Below are 17270 nucleotides of genomic sequence, written 5' to 3'. Positions count from 1 at the left end.
TTTCACTGTTTTATATCATTGTGCATTGAGACTCTTTGGATTTTTACTGTTGTTTTACTTGTTGCACACCAAGACATTTGTGATTGCCATTTGTTTTCAGACATTTAGTTAACCACCAGATTACTCAATAACAATCAATAAGGATTTACTGTATATTTGCAGGCCTAAAAGCATCCTGTTACCTACAATATTTTTAGGCAGTTATCCCTCTTTGTTACTGGTATTAACATTTTTGATGCATGTGATAAAACTTCTCTCTCTTATAAAACTTGTAAGTCGTAGAAAGTAGCCTCCATGTTGAGCCCTTTCATCACAATGAAGCTACTTTGAAACCAGAGTGAGAAGTTGGTAATGACAGAAAGTGAGGAAATCAGTTCACGGCCTCGCCGCTAACCGTACATCCACAGCACATTACACGGCTGTTGCTCCGCCGCCCTTTCAGCTTTTCTCTGGCTTAAACTGATTTTTCTCTTGGCTTTGTGCCCAGCAGTTACTTTGGTCCTGACGCGTGCCATTAACCCAGCGTGTCGCCTCGGTTGGTAGCGGCAGCAGGTGAAAGGAGCCGATTTTGTTTTGGTTGGCAGACACATTGATTGTAACACGCGTCCTGGCACTTGGCTCATCATCACAAAGTCGCTCTTTTTAAGTTGATTTTTTAAATGGTTGATTTTCACTTTGGTCCTGCAACCTAAAATACAAAACGGGATGAAAGGGAAAAACAATTTCTTTTTTATGGCTTCTTCTTTCATCTGAGCACTTTGAAAAGACATTAATTCCCACTATAAAGCCCTCCTGGATGCTTCACATCTGGTACATTATCTTTTGACTGAACTACCAAAATTGATTGCTCATTCAGTTCAGTCTATTGTTGTCCAAACAAAGGCAGTGAGCCCGTGACAAAACATACAAATGTCATTCAAAACTATCTTTCCAAATAAGCACTGCATGCCAGAAACTTCTCATACATTCAGGACGTAAAGTCAAAGCGAACGACACTCGGCTTTTGCCGAAGTATTTTTTCTTCCTCTGTGTATTAGCAGTGAAGCTCACTGGCACACAGCTGCTCTTAATAACCATCATTAGTGCAAACCAAATCACATGTGCACTGATTCTAGAGTTGCAGCTCACCCTTCATCCATTCACTTCCCTATGATTCCTTAAATAGCTGCCAGTAGCTGCAGTTTTAGTCCTCAATGATGGCCAATGCTTTGTGTATCCAGTATATACCAATGGTGTCGCACTGTTCCAGTGACAAGCCAAGATATGCTGCAACACAAGAGCAAAGACTTGGACGAACACAACAAGCTAGTTAACATGGATGAGCAATACTGATTGTAAACTCCAGCGCCATCTGGGACCTTTAAAGAAACAGATTCATCTTGTAAATTACAGGATGTCAAATGTTTTCCAGTTTATTTTTTTGCAATCTTGGCAGCGTGGTTTTAGAGATACCAAATGTGGTTTTGTGGTGCAATAACCTCATCAGAAAATGATATTGTGTCACGGCTGTTTTATTCGTATTTTGAAATTAATCTGACACTAAAAGCACAAGTTTTTGAAGGCCCTGGATGAGGTACAGCTTTGAAATGGATTGGACTTTTTTCTTAAATGAGAACTTGACAATTAAGAGTCACCTTCAAGTCTCATGTTTGTGTCTCAGAGTCAGTTTTGGTTGATAAGTTTGATAAATTTGAGGATAATCTGTTCAGTGAGACGAGCGAAGGAAGGATGACTAAAGTGCATACCATGTGGATGGCCTTGAGTCTAGTTATCTTCCCAGACATTTCTGTATGAGTAGGGAAATGATGACTTTTTTTCAGTGGAAATACCCAGATTATACTCCGCATTTTCCATATTATTGCAGTTACTGCGCCAGTGGTTCACATTGAAGCTTCGCCACCAGATAGACACAAGTAAAATCTGCGTCTTTTTTATCAACATTCAAAAGTCTGCAGGAGTGTAGAAAATGATGTGATGTGTTTACCGCTGCACACACAATACATTCACGAGACATTTTTCCTCAGACATCCTCTATTCAGGTATATTTTGGTTATGTATTGCTAACTGCTTTCAGGGAAGGTAATCAATGAGAGCATCTGAAACCTCCTACTCTCCCACCTCTCTTAATAATTCAGCAACAAGCGTAGCCTCTGTGGGCCTTCACTGTGAAAGGGAGCGTGTGACCTCCAGCACAGCAGCAGGTGGTAAACTGCAAGAGGTTTCACTGTGCAGAAATTAACCTGCTTTTCTCTTTAATGCTATTTTTAGTGGGTATGTGCAAGGGATGGAGGATGTTTGGAATAACATTGATTTCTCTCCACAAGGGAATTAGTATGATAAAAATATAACAGAGAAAAGAAGTTCGATCGTTTCATTGATGTTTCACTTTTGATACCAGCTGCTTTGCTATGTGTCATTGTCACACGGCAGAGAGACAAACAGAGGATAAAGGGTAAAAGGAATTAAAATCAATAAATGAAATATGAAAAAATAAAACAAATAAACATCACATAAAAGCAAGTCTATAGATGTCACTGATTCTGCGAGCCTTATCTCCTCAGGCAGGTCGTTCCAAAGCCGAGGGGCCCTGGTGGCAAACGCACGATCTCCTTTAGATTTAAGCCTCGACTTTGGAACGACCAGGAGGGCCCCACCTGAGGCTGCGAGCTGGCTCATACAGGAAGGTGTCAACAACTCTGCAATGTAGGAGCCAGCCCCCTATGTGCTTTTAAAGTGATCAGTAAAATCTAAAGACCACACTAAAGGTAACAGGAAGCCGATGTAGGGAAGCCAGGATTGGGGTGATATGGTGTCGTCTGTTACAAACAGTAAGATCACAAAAAATGGAAATTGCTTGCGTCATATTTACCATCATGAAGCTTTAATATGTTTTTAAAGCACTTTACTTTTTATTTAAAGAGGGGGTATTATGCTGTTTCACGTTTTAAGACATATATATAATGTTACAATGTCTGATGTCCAGACTAAACGTGGGTGAAGTTTCAAATCTGTAGGTGAAAGTATGTTGGAGTAATCCCCAGACTTCTCAGCTCAGTCTGCAGGCTGCTGTGAACGCCAGGTTTCACACTGTTTTTTCTACATGCTGCACTTTGTGACTTCACAGCTGGCCAATCAGAAGAAAGTGTGCTTGTAGGGGCGGGGTTTCTTAAAGGGACAGAGCTGACTGAGTCGTTTCAGGCAGAGGCTGTATGAGGGCCTGCACAGAGCACCAGTATGAGAAAAATTAGCAGTTTTTTTTTTACTATAAATTATGCTTAGCTACTCCACAGTTATCACAGAGTAAAATATGAAGCCTATAATTAGCATAATACCCCCCCCCCCCCCCTTTTAGGGTTGGGGCACTCAAGATTATAGAAATTGAAACTGAACCATTCAAGGGCAAAACAAGTGACTCTGACCCAGTTATGCAGTCAATCTAATAAAATGGAGTTGTAATGGTGTCAAAAGTCACATAATAGAAGCACCTAGAGCTGCAATATAAAAGCCGTTTTTAATTTAAAAAGCTGTCACATGCAAATAAGTCCAAGCAGAGTCTGCAAACAGGAAAGATGTGACATTTTTAGAATGAGGCGACCTTTCAGACAGGAGACACTTTGACCTGCTGTGGAAGAAAGAAGCACAGGTGGAACTGATCTTGTTAACGATGGCTTCATTCCAGTCAAGGCAGGTTGCAGAATACCAGAGACATATCTAGAAAGTGTGCTGTAGTTATTAATGCTATTAACGTCACCTGTGTTTGACAAGTCAGAAGGGACATGCAGGTATGAAAACTGTGTGTAAATAAGGTCCGCCCTGACCCTTTGTGCTCCGTGATGATATTTTATTTTGAAAGTATTGAAGTTGAAAAGGCCAGTTTTCTCTTTTCTCACAGCTGGTCAGTGTCTGCTTTCATGTGGGCGGGCGAGTGTTCCTGTCAAAGACCTCTATTAAATTCAGCTCATTGGCTGAATTGTATTTTGTTTCCTACCTGTTGACTTTGTGACCCACAGTAAGCAGACAGAAAATAAAAAGAATTGTTGCCTAGTGCCGCGTGAACCCCGACCAGGTTAATCCAATATCAGTTGCAATAATTTATCATGTCAAGATGGCCGGAGGAGTAATCCCATTTGTTAAATGACTGTTGAATCTCTGTTTTAGATTAAGATGTCTGGTGAAACAACTGGAGAGAGGAGAGGCTTCGCTCACGGACCTGAAGAAAAACCTGGAGTACGCAGCGTCGGTGCTGGAATCAGTTTACATCGAGGAGACGAGGTAAGGAAACAGGAGAACAAGAACTGACATGGTTCATTTATTGGGAACAACAGCGCAGAAAGGCGAGACTTTGGAAAATTGATAGCTATCATTAGTGTGGCAGTTGACCTATGCTCTTATTCTTAGCTTCATGTTAACCATGTTGTCTCCCTGTATGTTTCCAGGATCTCAAAGAGTTATGTTGGATGGTTGACTGAATGTAAAACTTTTATATGTGGAGCTAACACTACCATAACTTCACCGTACTTACAGATACATTTTCTGAAGTAGTTTACTGACTTACTTAACCTCTCAAACGGAAACGCTGCAACACCGTAACATCAGATGATCATAACTTGTATCCTTAGAGTTGTAAAAAGAACAAAACAAACATAGAAAAGGGCTTAATTTAATGGCTTACTCACGGTGACCAGCCTATTGTTTGGTTTTCTAGATGGTCAGAAAATTATCCGGTTGTCCTGGAAACTACCCGTTGCCACGGGAAATGTCACAGCTTTAGTTATTTGTTACTTTTCAGCTTTAAATTTTAGAAGACAAAACATTTGATCAATGTAAAGGGGAATCTATGCAGGCAACGTATTTGAATTATATTTTTTTACGTGCATGTGCGGAGAGTAGAACCATAACACATGTTATTCAATGCTACAATCTCCACCAGCCGCGTATGCTGCACGGGAGGCAGGTGCGTAACACGCGAGTAATTTTCTGCTGTGCCGTTCATTTTACGCGTCAAGTCTATTTTTCCCCGCTGCTGCGTGTCAGTGAAGCGGTATAAAGCCATTGACTGCTATGTAAATACATTCCAACAACCAAGGAATCCATGTTAAACGATGTGATCTCATCATTTTGGCCAACTTTGATTTCAGCGTCCTGTTGAAGTTATTTATAGGCCAGATGAGCAGGAAAGATCAATTTGAAAGAGCAATGAATATTTACATTTCTTCGACATCTCGGTGTAACAATACTTCATTCTCATTTGACGTCTACATCCTACATAAACACAGAGTTTATGCACACTTAAGAAATAGGTCTATAAGTCGATTGCAAAGTTGCCTTCTTCTTCTGCTGTTTCTGGCAGACTGCAAACTTCTTGTCATCACTGCCACCCCAATTTATAGCCAGGAATCGGAGCTGCCATTGGCTAACTTTGAGTCATCTTTGCTGTAGTTGCAGCCGGTGTAGACTGCAAAATAGATGCTGCAGTGACGCTTGCATGTCACGAACGTTCATCTGTCGGTATAGATTCCCCGTAAGAAGTACGATGCTAATTCTGAAGATATAACTTTGCAGAAGTATATGTAGAGGTGAAATAAACTCAACCTCGACCAACTATGATATTTAAGAACTGTTGTAACACCTCGTTTTTTACAGTGTCTTTTTACTACTTAACCTCAGTAAATGACCAAAATACTTCTCCATCAGATGTTTAAGTATCAATGTAGGGCAGTGTTTTCTGATCTGCTGCTCCCAATAGTTACGCTCTAACAATAAAAGGTCATGGAAAGATTGATGTAATTGCATATAATAATTGCGAGGTATGGTTAAGGTCACGGGATTTACTAGGTCAATGCATGTCAGTAGTCGAATGCAGGTCCAGAATCTGAGATATGAGCAGGCTTATGGAATTATATAAACCCCCTCGTCATCTAGATCCCACCAGATTAGAGCCGGCGATGGCATGACCACTCCAGGATGGAGGATGATGAACTATCCAGGGCAGAATCCATGTAGCAGCGTGATTATCAGCACGATGTGAATGCTTTCTCTCTGCCATAAGAACTTGTATTCAGTTCAGAGGGTGGAGACCAACAGGCTTTGCTCTTGATCCCTCGAACATGTCAACACAACAGGGTAGCTGCAGAGAATTATATCACACAATTGGATTCGAATACTCCCGTCACGGTGTTCCAAGAGGCCCGGGATGTTTTGATCTTACATAAGAGGTGATATTATTTGATGGACAGTGCTGGGATTCGACTTTGATCCCCTGTAAGAGTGGAGCTAGGATAAATAGATATCTTAGTAAGCCTTAAGTCTCTGCATCTCTGACTTCCCTTCTTTTGTTTCTTTTCTTTGTGTCCCTCCCTTTTTTTTCAGACGTTTGGTGGACACAGAAGATGAGCTCAGCGACATCCAGTCAGAGTCGGTGCCCTCGGAGGTGCGGGACTGGCTGGCCTCCACCTTCACCCGCCAGATGGGTCTTATGCTGCGACGCAATGAAGAGAAACCTCGCTTCCGCAGCATCGTCCACGCTGTGCAGGCCGGCATCTTTGTTGAGAGGTAACCGTGTGTGTGTGTGTGTGTGTGTGTGTGTGATGCACAAGCACACATTCACATCCCGGCAAGCTGCCAATGTTGTTAAATAATTCAAAGGGATTGTCACCTTTATCTTGCCTCTACTGAGGTTGTATCTCTCATTGGTCAACACAAACAAGTGAAGCCTGGAGCAGCTGAAAGCAATGCTATCAACATCTTCAGTTTGGCCTCACATCACTAAAGGACAGCCACTTTATTCAAAGCGAAGTGTGTTGAATTACGTTTAGTTTAATATGGAAAACTATACGTCGGGTATTGAAACTTAGTTTTTGAAAGTAAACGAGCATGGTCAACACATTTGCTGTGTCCAAAGTCACAAAGTGTATTTGCTATATAACAATTATACACTTTATCCATTGGTTTATTTAAAGAAAATTAATCAGTTGTTGCTTTTAAATGTGAAAAACAACACAGTATGTGTAGCATGTGCACTGTTTTCTGCTCATGTGTTTCCATTTATAGATGTAGAAATTATTCACCAATACGTCTGTCAGTGATGTATCATGTTCAGAGTTAATTAGTGATTCATGTATTATATTGGGAGTCGTAATTTGGTGCACGAGGGGGTGATATTGTTTTCTTTCATTTTCATGTAGGTTATTTTTGATTGCTGATGTCGTGCATCTCCTTAAATCTACCTGTACTTGTGCGTGTACTGAAATTACATTTTAAACTCTAAAGCACCACAACTGGGTCCTTTTTAAAAAAATTTCAATCTGCTGCAAATACGTGTGCGTCCTGCGCACAGTGACTCACTCACCTGAGTCGACCATACATCATCACAGCCTTGGCAAGCCTCGGCTAAGCATAATCATTCAGAGAGTTGCAAACAGCTCCCTCTCCAAGGCTGTGCTTTATCACACACCGACATGCAACATGCATTTGTTCAAAGCAATAAGCCTCAAACATGTGAGCTATAATCTTTCCTAATCTGTTTTTACAGAGGGCAGTCTGTTTTTAGGTATTCACAATGAAGAAAGATTGGGAAGGGGAGGATGAAAGGGAGAAGGTGGAACAGTGATGAAGCAGGATGTGTCAGCCAGTTTCAGTTGGAAAATATGTCCTATTCTTTGTAAATCGGAAACTTGTTAATTAGTCACATTAATGGAGGAGGCTGTCAGACATCTACCTTTGAATTCATGTCATATTAAGTTATATTCCACTATGTTTTCGACTATTGAACACCAACTTCTCTAACTCGTCACATGCCGAATATGTATTTTCTAATTAAAGTATTACATTCTTCATATCCGACAAAGCATTTAAACTTTGTGTGTAAAAATACAGGCTTATAAGTGCTGATGCCTTTCCTCAACTTAACCTTTTCCACACTGCTTCATCCTGATATGTGCTGATTTGAAGGTTTAAGAAGAGTCTTGGTGGGGGATCTTCCCAGCTGAGGTTTGGAGCCGCTGTGGTAACCTCTGGTGTTTACACTCAGCGGTTCTTTTCATTTGATGTTTTTATCTCCTCCAAACAGGATGTACCGACGCACCTCCAATATGGTGGGACTCAGCTACCCCCCGTCTGTCATATCTGTGCTTAAGGTATTAACATTTGCACACATGTCCACGCAGAAGCACACAGATATGAAATAACAGCACGCATGCACCCACTCATGACGAGAAAATTGACCTGCAGCACCATCACAATCCCTTGTTTTTGTTTTGATTGGAGAACATGAGCAGATTTTTAAAGGAGAGTCATCTCACTGTTTTGTTGTTTTTCTCCCCCCACACACAGAACGTCGACAGGTGGTCGTTTGACGTGTTCGCTCTAAATGAGGCCAGCGGGGATCACGCGCTCAAATTCATATTCTACGAGCTGCTCACGAGATACGACCTCATTACCCGTTTCAAGGTAAAGCCACAAGGAAATAACGTACACTGGTCACTGCTATACCTTTTGTTTGTCTCATTAAAACAAGGAGGAACTCAATACACATCATAATAACCTTCATCTGGCCTGTTTGGATGGGCCGAACACCCGTCCCTGCCTCTTAAGAGTGAGATAGCGTTGTCGGATTTCAACGATGGCCACGTTACGCGGGGGGGTTGGACATACCTCATCTCATCTAATGCTGCTGGCGCTCGTTTTCAGCCGGGTCTTACAGCTAAGGACACTTCATGTGAAGTGACAGCATCTGAGAGGAAATGACACAGGCAATGAAGCCGACATGAATATGTAATCAAAGTCTGCAGGAGCCTCAAGATTCACTGTCCCTGATCATAAAATCAGGGATAGTGAACCCTGAATTTCAGATGCTGAGGTGGACTGTGCGTGCTTTAAAATTGAGCGTCAACAAGATATATTGAGGCAGATTGTCTGCTGACTTTTTAAGCTCACAGTCATATGCTGTTATTTTGTCTGCCATCAGATCCCGATCTCTGCGGTAGTGTCATTCGTGGAGGCCCTGGAAGTGGGATACAGCAAACATAAAAACCCCTACCACAACCTGATGCATGCTGCTGATGTCACGCAGTCTGTACACTACTTGCTACTCAAGACTGGCATGGTGGTGAGTAGGATTGACCGTACACATCTTGTTAATAAAACCTACAGAGGGAGCGCTGCATTAGCTCAGTTGGTAGAGCTCTCTTTTCCCCATATTTCCTGTCTCTCTTCAGTTTTCTTGTTAATAAAGGCGAAAATGCCCATAAAAAGTAATCTTAAAAGACCTACAGAGACCAGCTGAACATAGAGTGTACACCCTTGAAATCGAGGCGATTTTATCCACGTTACTCAGAGCATCTCTGTCAGCCTCAGTATGCCAGCGTAATTGCAGCTTTGCCTGACATGCAGCTGCTAAATATGGCTTATTTTTCTTGGCAAATCATGTGCAATTCTTTCTGAAGAAAGGAAAAGACACAGCCCTTTAATTCCAGTCTTGCTCAAGGCAAGTTTGAAAAAATCAATCCAGATTTCTAAGACTATCTGTCAACATTTGAAACCCGTTAATGTTTATTTTTATTTGAAATCAAATGTTTTCTGTCTTGTTGCCAAAACGTAACTTAATTTTCTTCATGCTGCTTTTGTTCTTATTCCATCTGGTGACCTATATTTCACTCCTTCCCACTGGAGTGACTTCAGGGCATTTCTGTTGTTAGATTCATTTCACAAAAAAAGGAAACTGTGGCTTCGATAAAGCCGAGTTCAAAGTCCCCAACCAGCCAAGCAGCCGGCCGCCCCCGCTTCCAGTGTTTTTATTTAATCACCTTAATAAGGTGGCTGCGACAGCTGTCGACATGTTGCGTTTCTGTGGGCAGTGCCTTGCGGAGTAAACCACATTACTGCTAGAACCACGGGCTCCTGGGAGAGCAGGGGAACAGCATCTATCATTTCACAGGCCCTCCAGACTCCATTAAATCAACAATCAACAGGTCATTCATAAAGCCAGCCCCATGAGGAAAAAATACTGAAGGATGGATCGGCCATCTTGCCTCCGCCCCCCATCCCCCTGTTCTTAATGACTCCCCCATCCCCCATTGTTGATTAGTCACCAATATCGACTCGGCTTCCTGGGCTAAATCCCCACACTGAGTACGTGAGTGCACTGAGATACATGCTCATCTCAGAGGAAAGTGCCCACTCACAGGTGTGTGGAAGCTGCATACAAGCACAGATTTAACATCAACGGCCACACACATGCACACACAGGTTCAGTCCGTTTATTCACAGTCATTGACAACTTCATCTCTAGATTGTGGTGGCTGTGTGGGTGCTCATATGATGAATTTCAAAGTGTGTTTCTTGCAGTCTGAAGGATAGGTTGACATTTGGGGAAATGTCGGTAGATGAGAAGATTAATACCTGTCTCATGTCTGCCTCATTAGCATATGACAGTGTCCAGGGTGAGACATTGCGATGGCCAAAGATATTGTTATTTTGGGAGTGGAGGGCGGTGATGGCTCACTTTTCTTTATTAAACTGCCTCATTGTACTCTGAGCAATGCCGGAGCAACAGCATGGCAGGCTGTAAACTTCGCAGACCGAGTCTGAGGCAGCGCCTCGACATGTTGTCGGCTGCTCTAACGCTCTCTGCCCATGTGTTGACTACTGAAGCCAGCGGAACAACTTTTGTATCAGACATCTTTTAAATCAAGGTGTTAGGAGTGTCGAGCGCTCCTCTGTCCATGACTCTCAGCCATTCTGTAAGCAAACGCTAGCACCCAGTTAGCTTAGCTTAGCCTAAAGACTGAAGAAGGGGAAACAGCTAGCTCACGTCTTTCTGAAGTAGCACCACTACATTAGCTTATGACGTTAGCTTACGACATTAACAGTTGTTTGTTTAATCTGTTCAAATCTATATGTAAAAATGCCATGCTGGGGTTTTACACAGCATTGTGCGTCGGCTGCAGCTAGCCAGGCTAACTGTCCCTCTTTCCAATCTCAGTGCAAAGCCAGTGTTGCTAAAGTTGTTTTCCAACGAAAGTAGCTAGCACTAGCTCCAAAAGTCGCTAGAAGTCTCCAAATGACATCATACGCTAATTCATATTGGTGACGACATCACACATTCATTTGCATAACAGTTATTGTGAGGCCAGCCCCGCCCACCCCCGACTGCCTGCGCAGTGCTGCTGCGCACGGGACAAGAGGGGAGAGAGCAACCCGGAGCTGTTGGCAGAGGAGCCGTGAACTGCGATTACTCTGAGCAGCAAACATGGGAATGAATTACAATATGATATGTTTCACTGGTCTGAAAAAGTCCCTAAATTTGTCGCTAGTCACTTTATAAAAAAAAAGTCGCTGAGAGGGTCTGAAAAGTCGCTGAATCTAGCGAGAAAGTAGCTAAGTTGGCAACACTGTGCAAAGCTAACTTACTTTCTGTTGTTTGTAGCTCTATAATTTCCGTACAGGCATTAAAGTAGTATTTTTGTTCTCAGTTTGCTTCCAGCAGTAATCAAATAACTGCTTTTCCTGAGCTGTCCATTCCTTTAAGTTTTGCAGCTACTTTTAAATCATGCTCTCTTTTTGCTGTCGTGCCTGAAAAATGTCTCAACTTAATCGGAAAAGTTAAATTAAATAGCACGATGTATACTCTTCCCTCACGACAGCAGGAAAATTGTAATAAGTTTAAGGAGAGCATGACTTTCTCATTTTTATTTGGTAACAGTGACAGACCAGACTCGGAGGCTGTCTGAGAGGGAACGAGTAAAGGAGGAGTGCTAAAGTGACAGTTCAAAATGTGAATCCCGATAGAGCTTGTCTCATCGAAAGTTTCCTTTTTGATTTGCTGACCTTTCCTCTATCGTCTCCTCCCCATTTGTTCTCTTTCATCCCTGACTGTGATGTATTCCTCGTGCTATAAACCTCTCTCTGCATGCTTTATATCACTCCTGTCCTCCACATCTTTTGACGTGATGAACCATTTCCTGCTCTCCCCTTTTTTTCTATTCACTGGCTTCTCATTTCTCTCCTCTCTCGTCCATCCATTCATTCCTCTTCCTCTATTCCTCTATGGTCATTACGTTTTCCTTCTTTCATCTTTTCCATCTCGTTGCTTTCCTGCCTCAACACTAACAACTCTTCTTTATACCTCACTTTATACCTCCCCCTGTTTTTACACCCCACTCTCCTCTTCTCCTTCTCCCTTTTTTCCCTCCAGCATTGGTTGACCGAGCTCGAGATCTTTGCCATGATCTTTGCGGCAGCGGTGCACGACTACGAGCACACAGGGACCACAAACAACTTCCACATCCAGACAAGGTAATGGATCATAAAATCAAAAATGCATGGCACAGACTCACCCGATCAATGTTTTCATTTGCAGCATGGGGGCTTTACATTGACACTGAGATCGCCCGCAGTGCAGTTATAACACCGGGGCAGGAGGGGACTCCAAATAAACTCTTTTCCTTTGAGAGCTTGAGTTGTAACAAACCTTGAGCTGTCATTATAATACGGAAAGTTACAGGTTTTATGACAAATGCTGTCTTCACACACTGTTATTGTAACATATATTTAAAGTACATCAAAGGATTTACTTTACATACATGGTTCAGTTACAGGAGGGGAAACTATGTCATACTTTCAAACTAATTCAAAGATTACTCAACCAGATACAGTAATTAGTTATGTAATCTAATCAGCTGTGATGTAGGGCCTTGTCTTGGTTTGTTCAAGCAGGTTTAAAAAAGTTTATGGCTTCTTTTTAATCATTGTTGATGCACCATATTATCGGCACGTTATCAGTATCTGCAGATAGTGGCTTGAAAATGACACATCGGCATTGGCAGATACGTCATTTTTCTGCCGATATTTTCCGCCGATAAAACAAGCCTTTAATTCTGCCTAAATGCTTCCCTGAAAAAGCTTGACGTAATGCTACGACAGTAACTCGGCGTGAGTGCGTGCACAGCCTGCACCATGGCTCTTCCGTCAAGCGTGAAGAAGGGTGCAAGATGTCTGCGGTGCACTGTAAATTGTAATAATTTGACTTAAAAAAAAAAGTCACGAAACCGATTAACTCAAAATTTCCAATTAAAGTAGATCATTACTTTTTATTTGATAAAACTGAGAATAACTCTGTTGAGTCAACTCATGTTGTGGAAGTTTAGGTAACTCAAAATCATTAATTTGGTTGACTATAAAATAAAAGTTCAGATAACTTAAAGATCTGAGTTATGTTAAGTAAACAGTACTCATAAAAGAAAGTTATTCTTTGAAGTCAGAGCATTCACATTACTAGGAAAATATCAGGAAAGCCATTGCCTTAACATATTTAAGAATTTTTTTTCTGTAGCATTTTTTTGTTCTGTAACACAAGAAAAACATTTTGAGTTCTGGTTCTCTTTTCAGGCATGTTGTCAAACTTCAAACTTGGTACTCAAAATGCTGGTACTCGACGCGCCGCCAAATAAAGTTATCAAATTAAAGTGCAATTAAATCTACAGTCGGTCTCAATATGTAAGCAACAACATTTTTTGGAATGCAGACTATTTCAAGAATGATGAACATACACTATTGTTAGTGTAAAGACTGTTTTTAACAATATCTTGTAACCGTTTAAAGGGGAAACAATGCCCTTTTTCTACATACACAAGACTATAACTTTCTTTTCAGTTGTAATGTTTTTGTTTTCAAATCCTAGAATGAACTGAACCTGCTGCCAACCAAGCTATCAAAAACATTTTGTTACCCGCAGTATGTCATAATCTTGACGTGTAATCTTGACATAAACTTATAAAATCAAAGTGCTTTGGTGAGCATCCTGCTAACGTTTTTAATATCCCCATTGGTGTAACAAACTCTAGATAAACAAACTCATCAGGCTGCAGGACCAAAGGCAAAAACATCACTTTTCCAATACTAGTAAACACTTCAACTGGAGATAGAAGGGTAAAGATCTCAGCGTGACCCAACGTGCCACGTCCCATTTACACCGTGAAGACATTCACTCACTGCAGAGGAAAATTTTTGAGTGATTGTATTTTCGGTTTCAGGGATTTATGTCCAAGTGAGAGAAGCACTCTTAAAACTCAAAGGTGTTCTTCAGTTGTTGAGGGTACTTTCAGGGCGTAAATAAGTCCACAGAGTAGGCACCTGGCAAGCGGAAGATTTTCAGGCTCATCCATCACTACTGTTCCTTTCCAAAATGATTGCAGTACCTGAAGCCTCTAGGCGCAGTGAGTCACGAGGAGCCGGGCTATCTTCAGGAATCAGTGTCAGGATCCCGATGGAGGTGTGGGACATGTCCGGACGGTCATCGCAGTCCTAACAACAATAGCAGCATTACAACCACAATTACATGTCAAATGTCACATTGCATTTGTAGAAAACACAAGACACAGCCACCAACAGGAAGCCCTATTCTGATATTATTAGATATTCAAGTAAAAGAAGATGCTGCAGAGTGGAAAAATGAAGGCAGAATTGGTATAAACCGAATGTAGATGAGCCTGAGAACAACTGGTGGATGGAGTGGCATCACAGCAAGGCAGAAAACCTCAATCAGCTGCTCCGCTGATTCCTGCTCACTATACATTATCCCTTATGATTATAGCCTACATAAATTCTCCTCTGGCTTTTTCTTCACCTTTTGAAGGATTTTGTTCCAGAGAGTCTCCCGTTGTACAGTGGACCTATTGAAGATTAAAGATTTAATAAATAAGACCATATAAAACATACATCATTTGCACTTTATGCAGGTCTGAGTACAGCCAGACAGAGGTCATGTTTGTTTACTGACAGTTGCCAGACTCCTTCTGGAACTTTCTTTTAAAGTATTTTGTGCACAGCAACCTCCAGAAATGAGATCTGCAGTATGCAACCTGCAAAGTGACTAAGCGACATCTAAGGTTCCATTACTTCCTTTTTTAGCTCATCTTAGAACGATGAGGGTGATAACTTTGTGTCTACCTCTTTGGCAGGTCAGACACAGCCATCCTGTACAACGACCGCTCGGTGCTGGAGAGCCACCACGTCAGCGCAGCCTACCGCCTGCTGCAGGACGACGACGAGATGAACATCCTGTACAACCTCTCCAAGGACGACTGGAGGTCAGCGAGTCGGAAACTTGGGCAGGAAATAAGAGGAGGAGAAAGAGGATGATTGAAAGAGCTGAATGACAGGAAGGGAGAGTGAACACAAGAGAGACTAATGGAGATGTCATGTCGAGCAGAACAGTTCCATATTGTACATACCACCTTTTAAAAACCCTGAAGTACACTTGGGTCTTATTTTTCCTAAATTAAAAATGAGGCTTGGTGAAGTAAAGTCAGAAAGTTGGATTACCCTCAAGGTCCAACAACTTTGTATTAAACTGAACTTTAACATGTGGTAATACGTTAAAGTAGACAGCAACAATCAGGATTCTGTCGGCATAAGCTGAGACTCATCAAAGCAGATATTATAAATAGCTCTCCAAGACCGTGTTAGCAGCCTTCATTTCCCTCTGAAATAAGTCAGCTTTCATAACCTTGTGCTTCGACAGTTCATTATGCAGCCACTGCTCATGTTCCCCTCCCTCTCCTTTGTTTGCTTCCAGAGAGCTGCGGGCCCTGGTGGTGGAGATGGTGCTGGCCACAGATATGTCGTGCCACTTCCAGCAGGTGAAGGCCATGAAGAACTTCCTACAACAACCGGAGGGGTCAGTCGCCCCTTTTTCCTTCGCTGCTGTTCACACTCTCTGCCCTCGCTCCGGCAATTTACATCCTCATTAACCCTGCCACCGTATCATTGTTTACTCGCCACCCGCTGTTTACAACCCAATTAACCCTGCCCTGAAGGGTGTACCCAAAGTGGAACGCAACCAACATTTATATCAAACAGACTTCTCTGCACAAACCAGGGATGATATCTGCTGCTCAGGTGCTGCAAAGGAGATTATTTAGCTGCCAAATAGCATCAAAGGTCATTCATTATACAGCACAGGTGTACAGTAGGTTATTACTGCAGCTCCTCTCAAGCACAAACACAGGATAGAGCAGTAGAGTTATGGGGCAGTTGCACCACATTTGGCGTGGTGAAATTTATCAGCACACTGCAGTGAAAAAACAGCAGTAGATATATTGTTGGCAGGTTTGCTGCTACAGCCAGAAAACATTAGCCTTCAACAAACATGTTATATTGTCTTTACCAGCACCCTTCTTCTTCTACAGCAGCTATAAATATGTCCACACTCAGGGCCTCCCCAAAGGCAACACATTTGGAAGCGCCCAGCTGGCTAAAATGTCTTAGTATCCTGTAGAATTAAGACCTGTCACTGGAAATAAGCGTCCAAGCCCATACCCTGAAAACAGACCTAGGGGGGAATTCACTAAGAATGAATTGCGGCCGCTGATAGCACCATAAACTGTGCATCATTTGCGCCCAGCTTTCTGCTCTGTCTCAAGGTCCGATTCACAAAGCACATTGCACTGATGATATTCAAGCGCAAACACGCCCATAAAGTTTAGCAGATCCGTGCAGTTTGCTCTTGTTGCGTGTCTGATTGTGGCAGCAGTTGAGCACACACAGACGGATCTGAATCCATGCACAGATCAATGATGAGTCTGGAGAGGAGGGGGCAGCTCTTTTAACAGTTATTGTAAAGTCCAGACTCGACAGGTGTTTGCTAGTTTAACTGTCTGTAACGCAGCTGCATTTTTTTAAACGAGCGTGCAACACCAGCTCGTCCATACAATAATCCCCATCATGCATAGCGGCTTTAGACCGTCTCCACACATGTGGAACAAAGTGTGCCGGGGTTGAGCCTCATGCAGCAGCCGGACTGATTGATCTCCCGATTTAACGACAATATATTATTTAACAGAACAAAAAAATTTTTTGATCACACAAAAGGTGGAATTGTCGTCATGACTACTGGATACTCAGAGCGTGACAGCCCTTATAACACTGCGCCGCACCAGCTCTCTGCAGGCAGTAATATTTTCACTCTAACTGCGCGGTGCTGTTAGCGCTGACGTTTGTGAATTAGCTGCTTTTTGCTACGAGGCTCATTAACATAGAAAGGGGCCAAATTTGCCCCAAATGTCTGCATAATGACTCTTTGGGGTGCATTTAAGCCTCTGCGTGTGCTTTGAGAATGAGGCAGAGTCTTTTTGTGTCATTTGCACAGGTTAAGCGGGCGCAAAAGCCGCGCAATCCTTTAGTGAATTCCCCCCCTAGACTATTCTCCTCCACTAGACTCTACAGTAGGCACTATGCATCCCTGTAGTTAGCATTCTCTTGACCACATAACC

At 42.3% G+C, this 17270-nt stretch overlaps 1 protein-coding gene across 1 annotated transcript in view; it reads left to right on the top strand.

The window, feature by feature from the left end:
* pde1cb (phosphodiesterase 1C, calmodulin-dependent b) overlaps positions 1–17270 on the top strand; it is a 111630-nt gene that overhangs the window by 82030 nt on the left and 12330 nt on the right. Inside the window, exons 5-12 of the mRNA XM_069684430.1 lie at positions 4159–4272; positions 6370–6552; positions 8069–8135; positions 8332–8448; positions 8966–9106; positions 12194–12294; positions 14958–15086; positions 15575–15676. Coding sequence (XP_069540531.1) covers positions 4159–4272; positions 6370–6552; positions 8069–8135; positions 8332–8448; positions 8966–9106; positions 12194–12294; positions 14958–15086; positions 15575–15676 — 954 coding nt within the window. The remainder of the gene's footprint in view (positions 1–4158; positions 4273–6369; positions 6553–8068; positions 8136–8331; positions 8449–8965; positions 9107–12193; positions 12295–14957; positions 15087–15574; positions 15677–17270) is intronic.

The sequence above is a fragment of the Semicossyphus pulcher genome, unplaced genomic scaffold, assembly GCF_022749685.1.
Source record: "Semicossyphus pulcher isolate SPU_LCO1_2020_fin unplaced genomic scaffold, fSemPul1.0.p SCAF_7, whole genome shotgun sequence".
NCBI lineage: Eukaryota > Metazoa > Chordata > Actinopteri > Labriformes > Labridae > Semicossyphus > Semicossyphus pulcher.
This window is presented reverse-complemented; position numbering and strand designations above follow the sequence as displayed.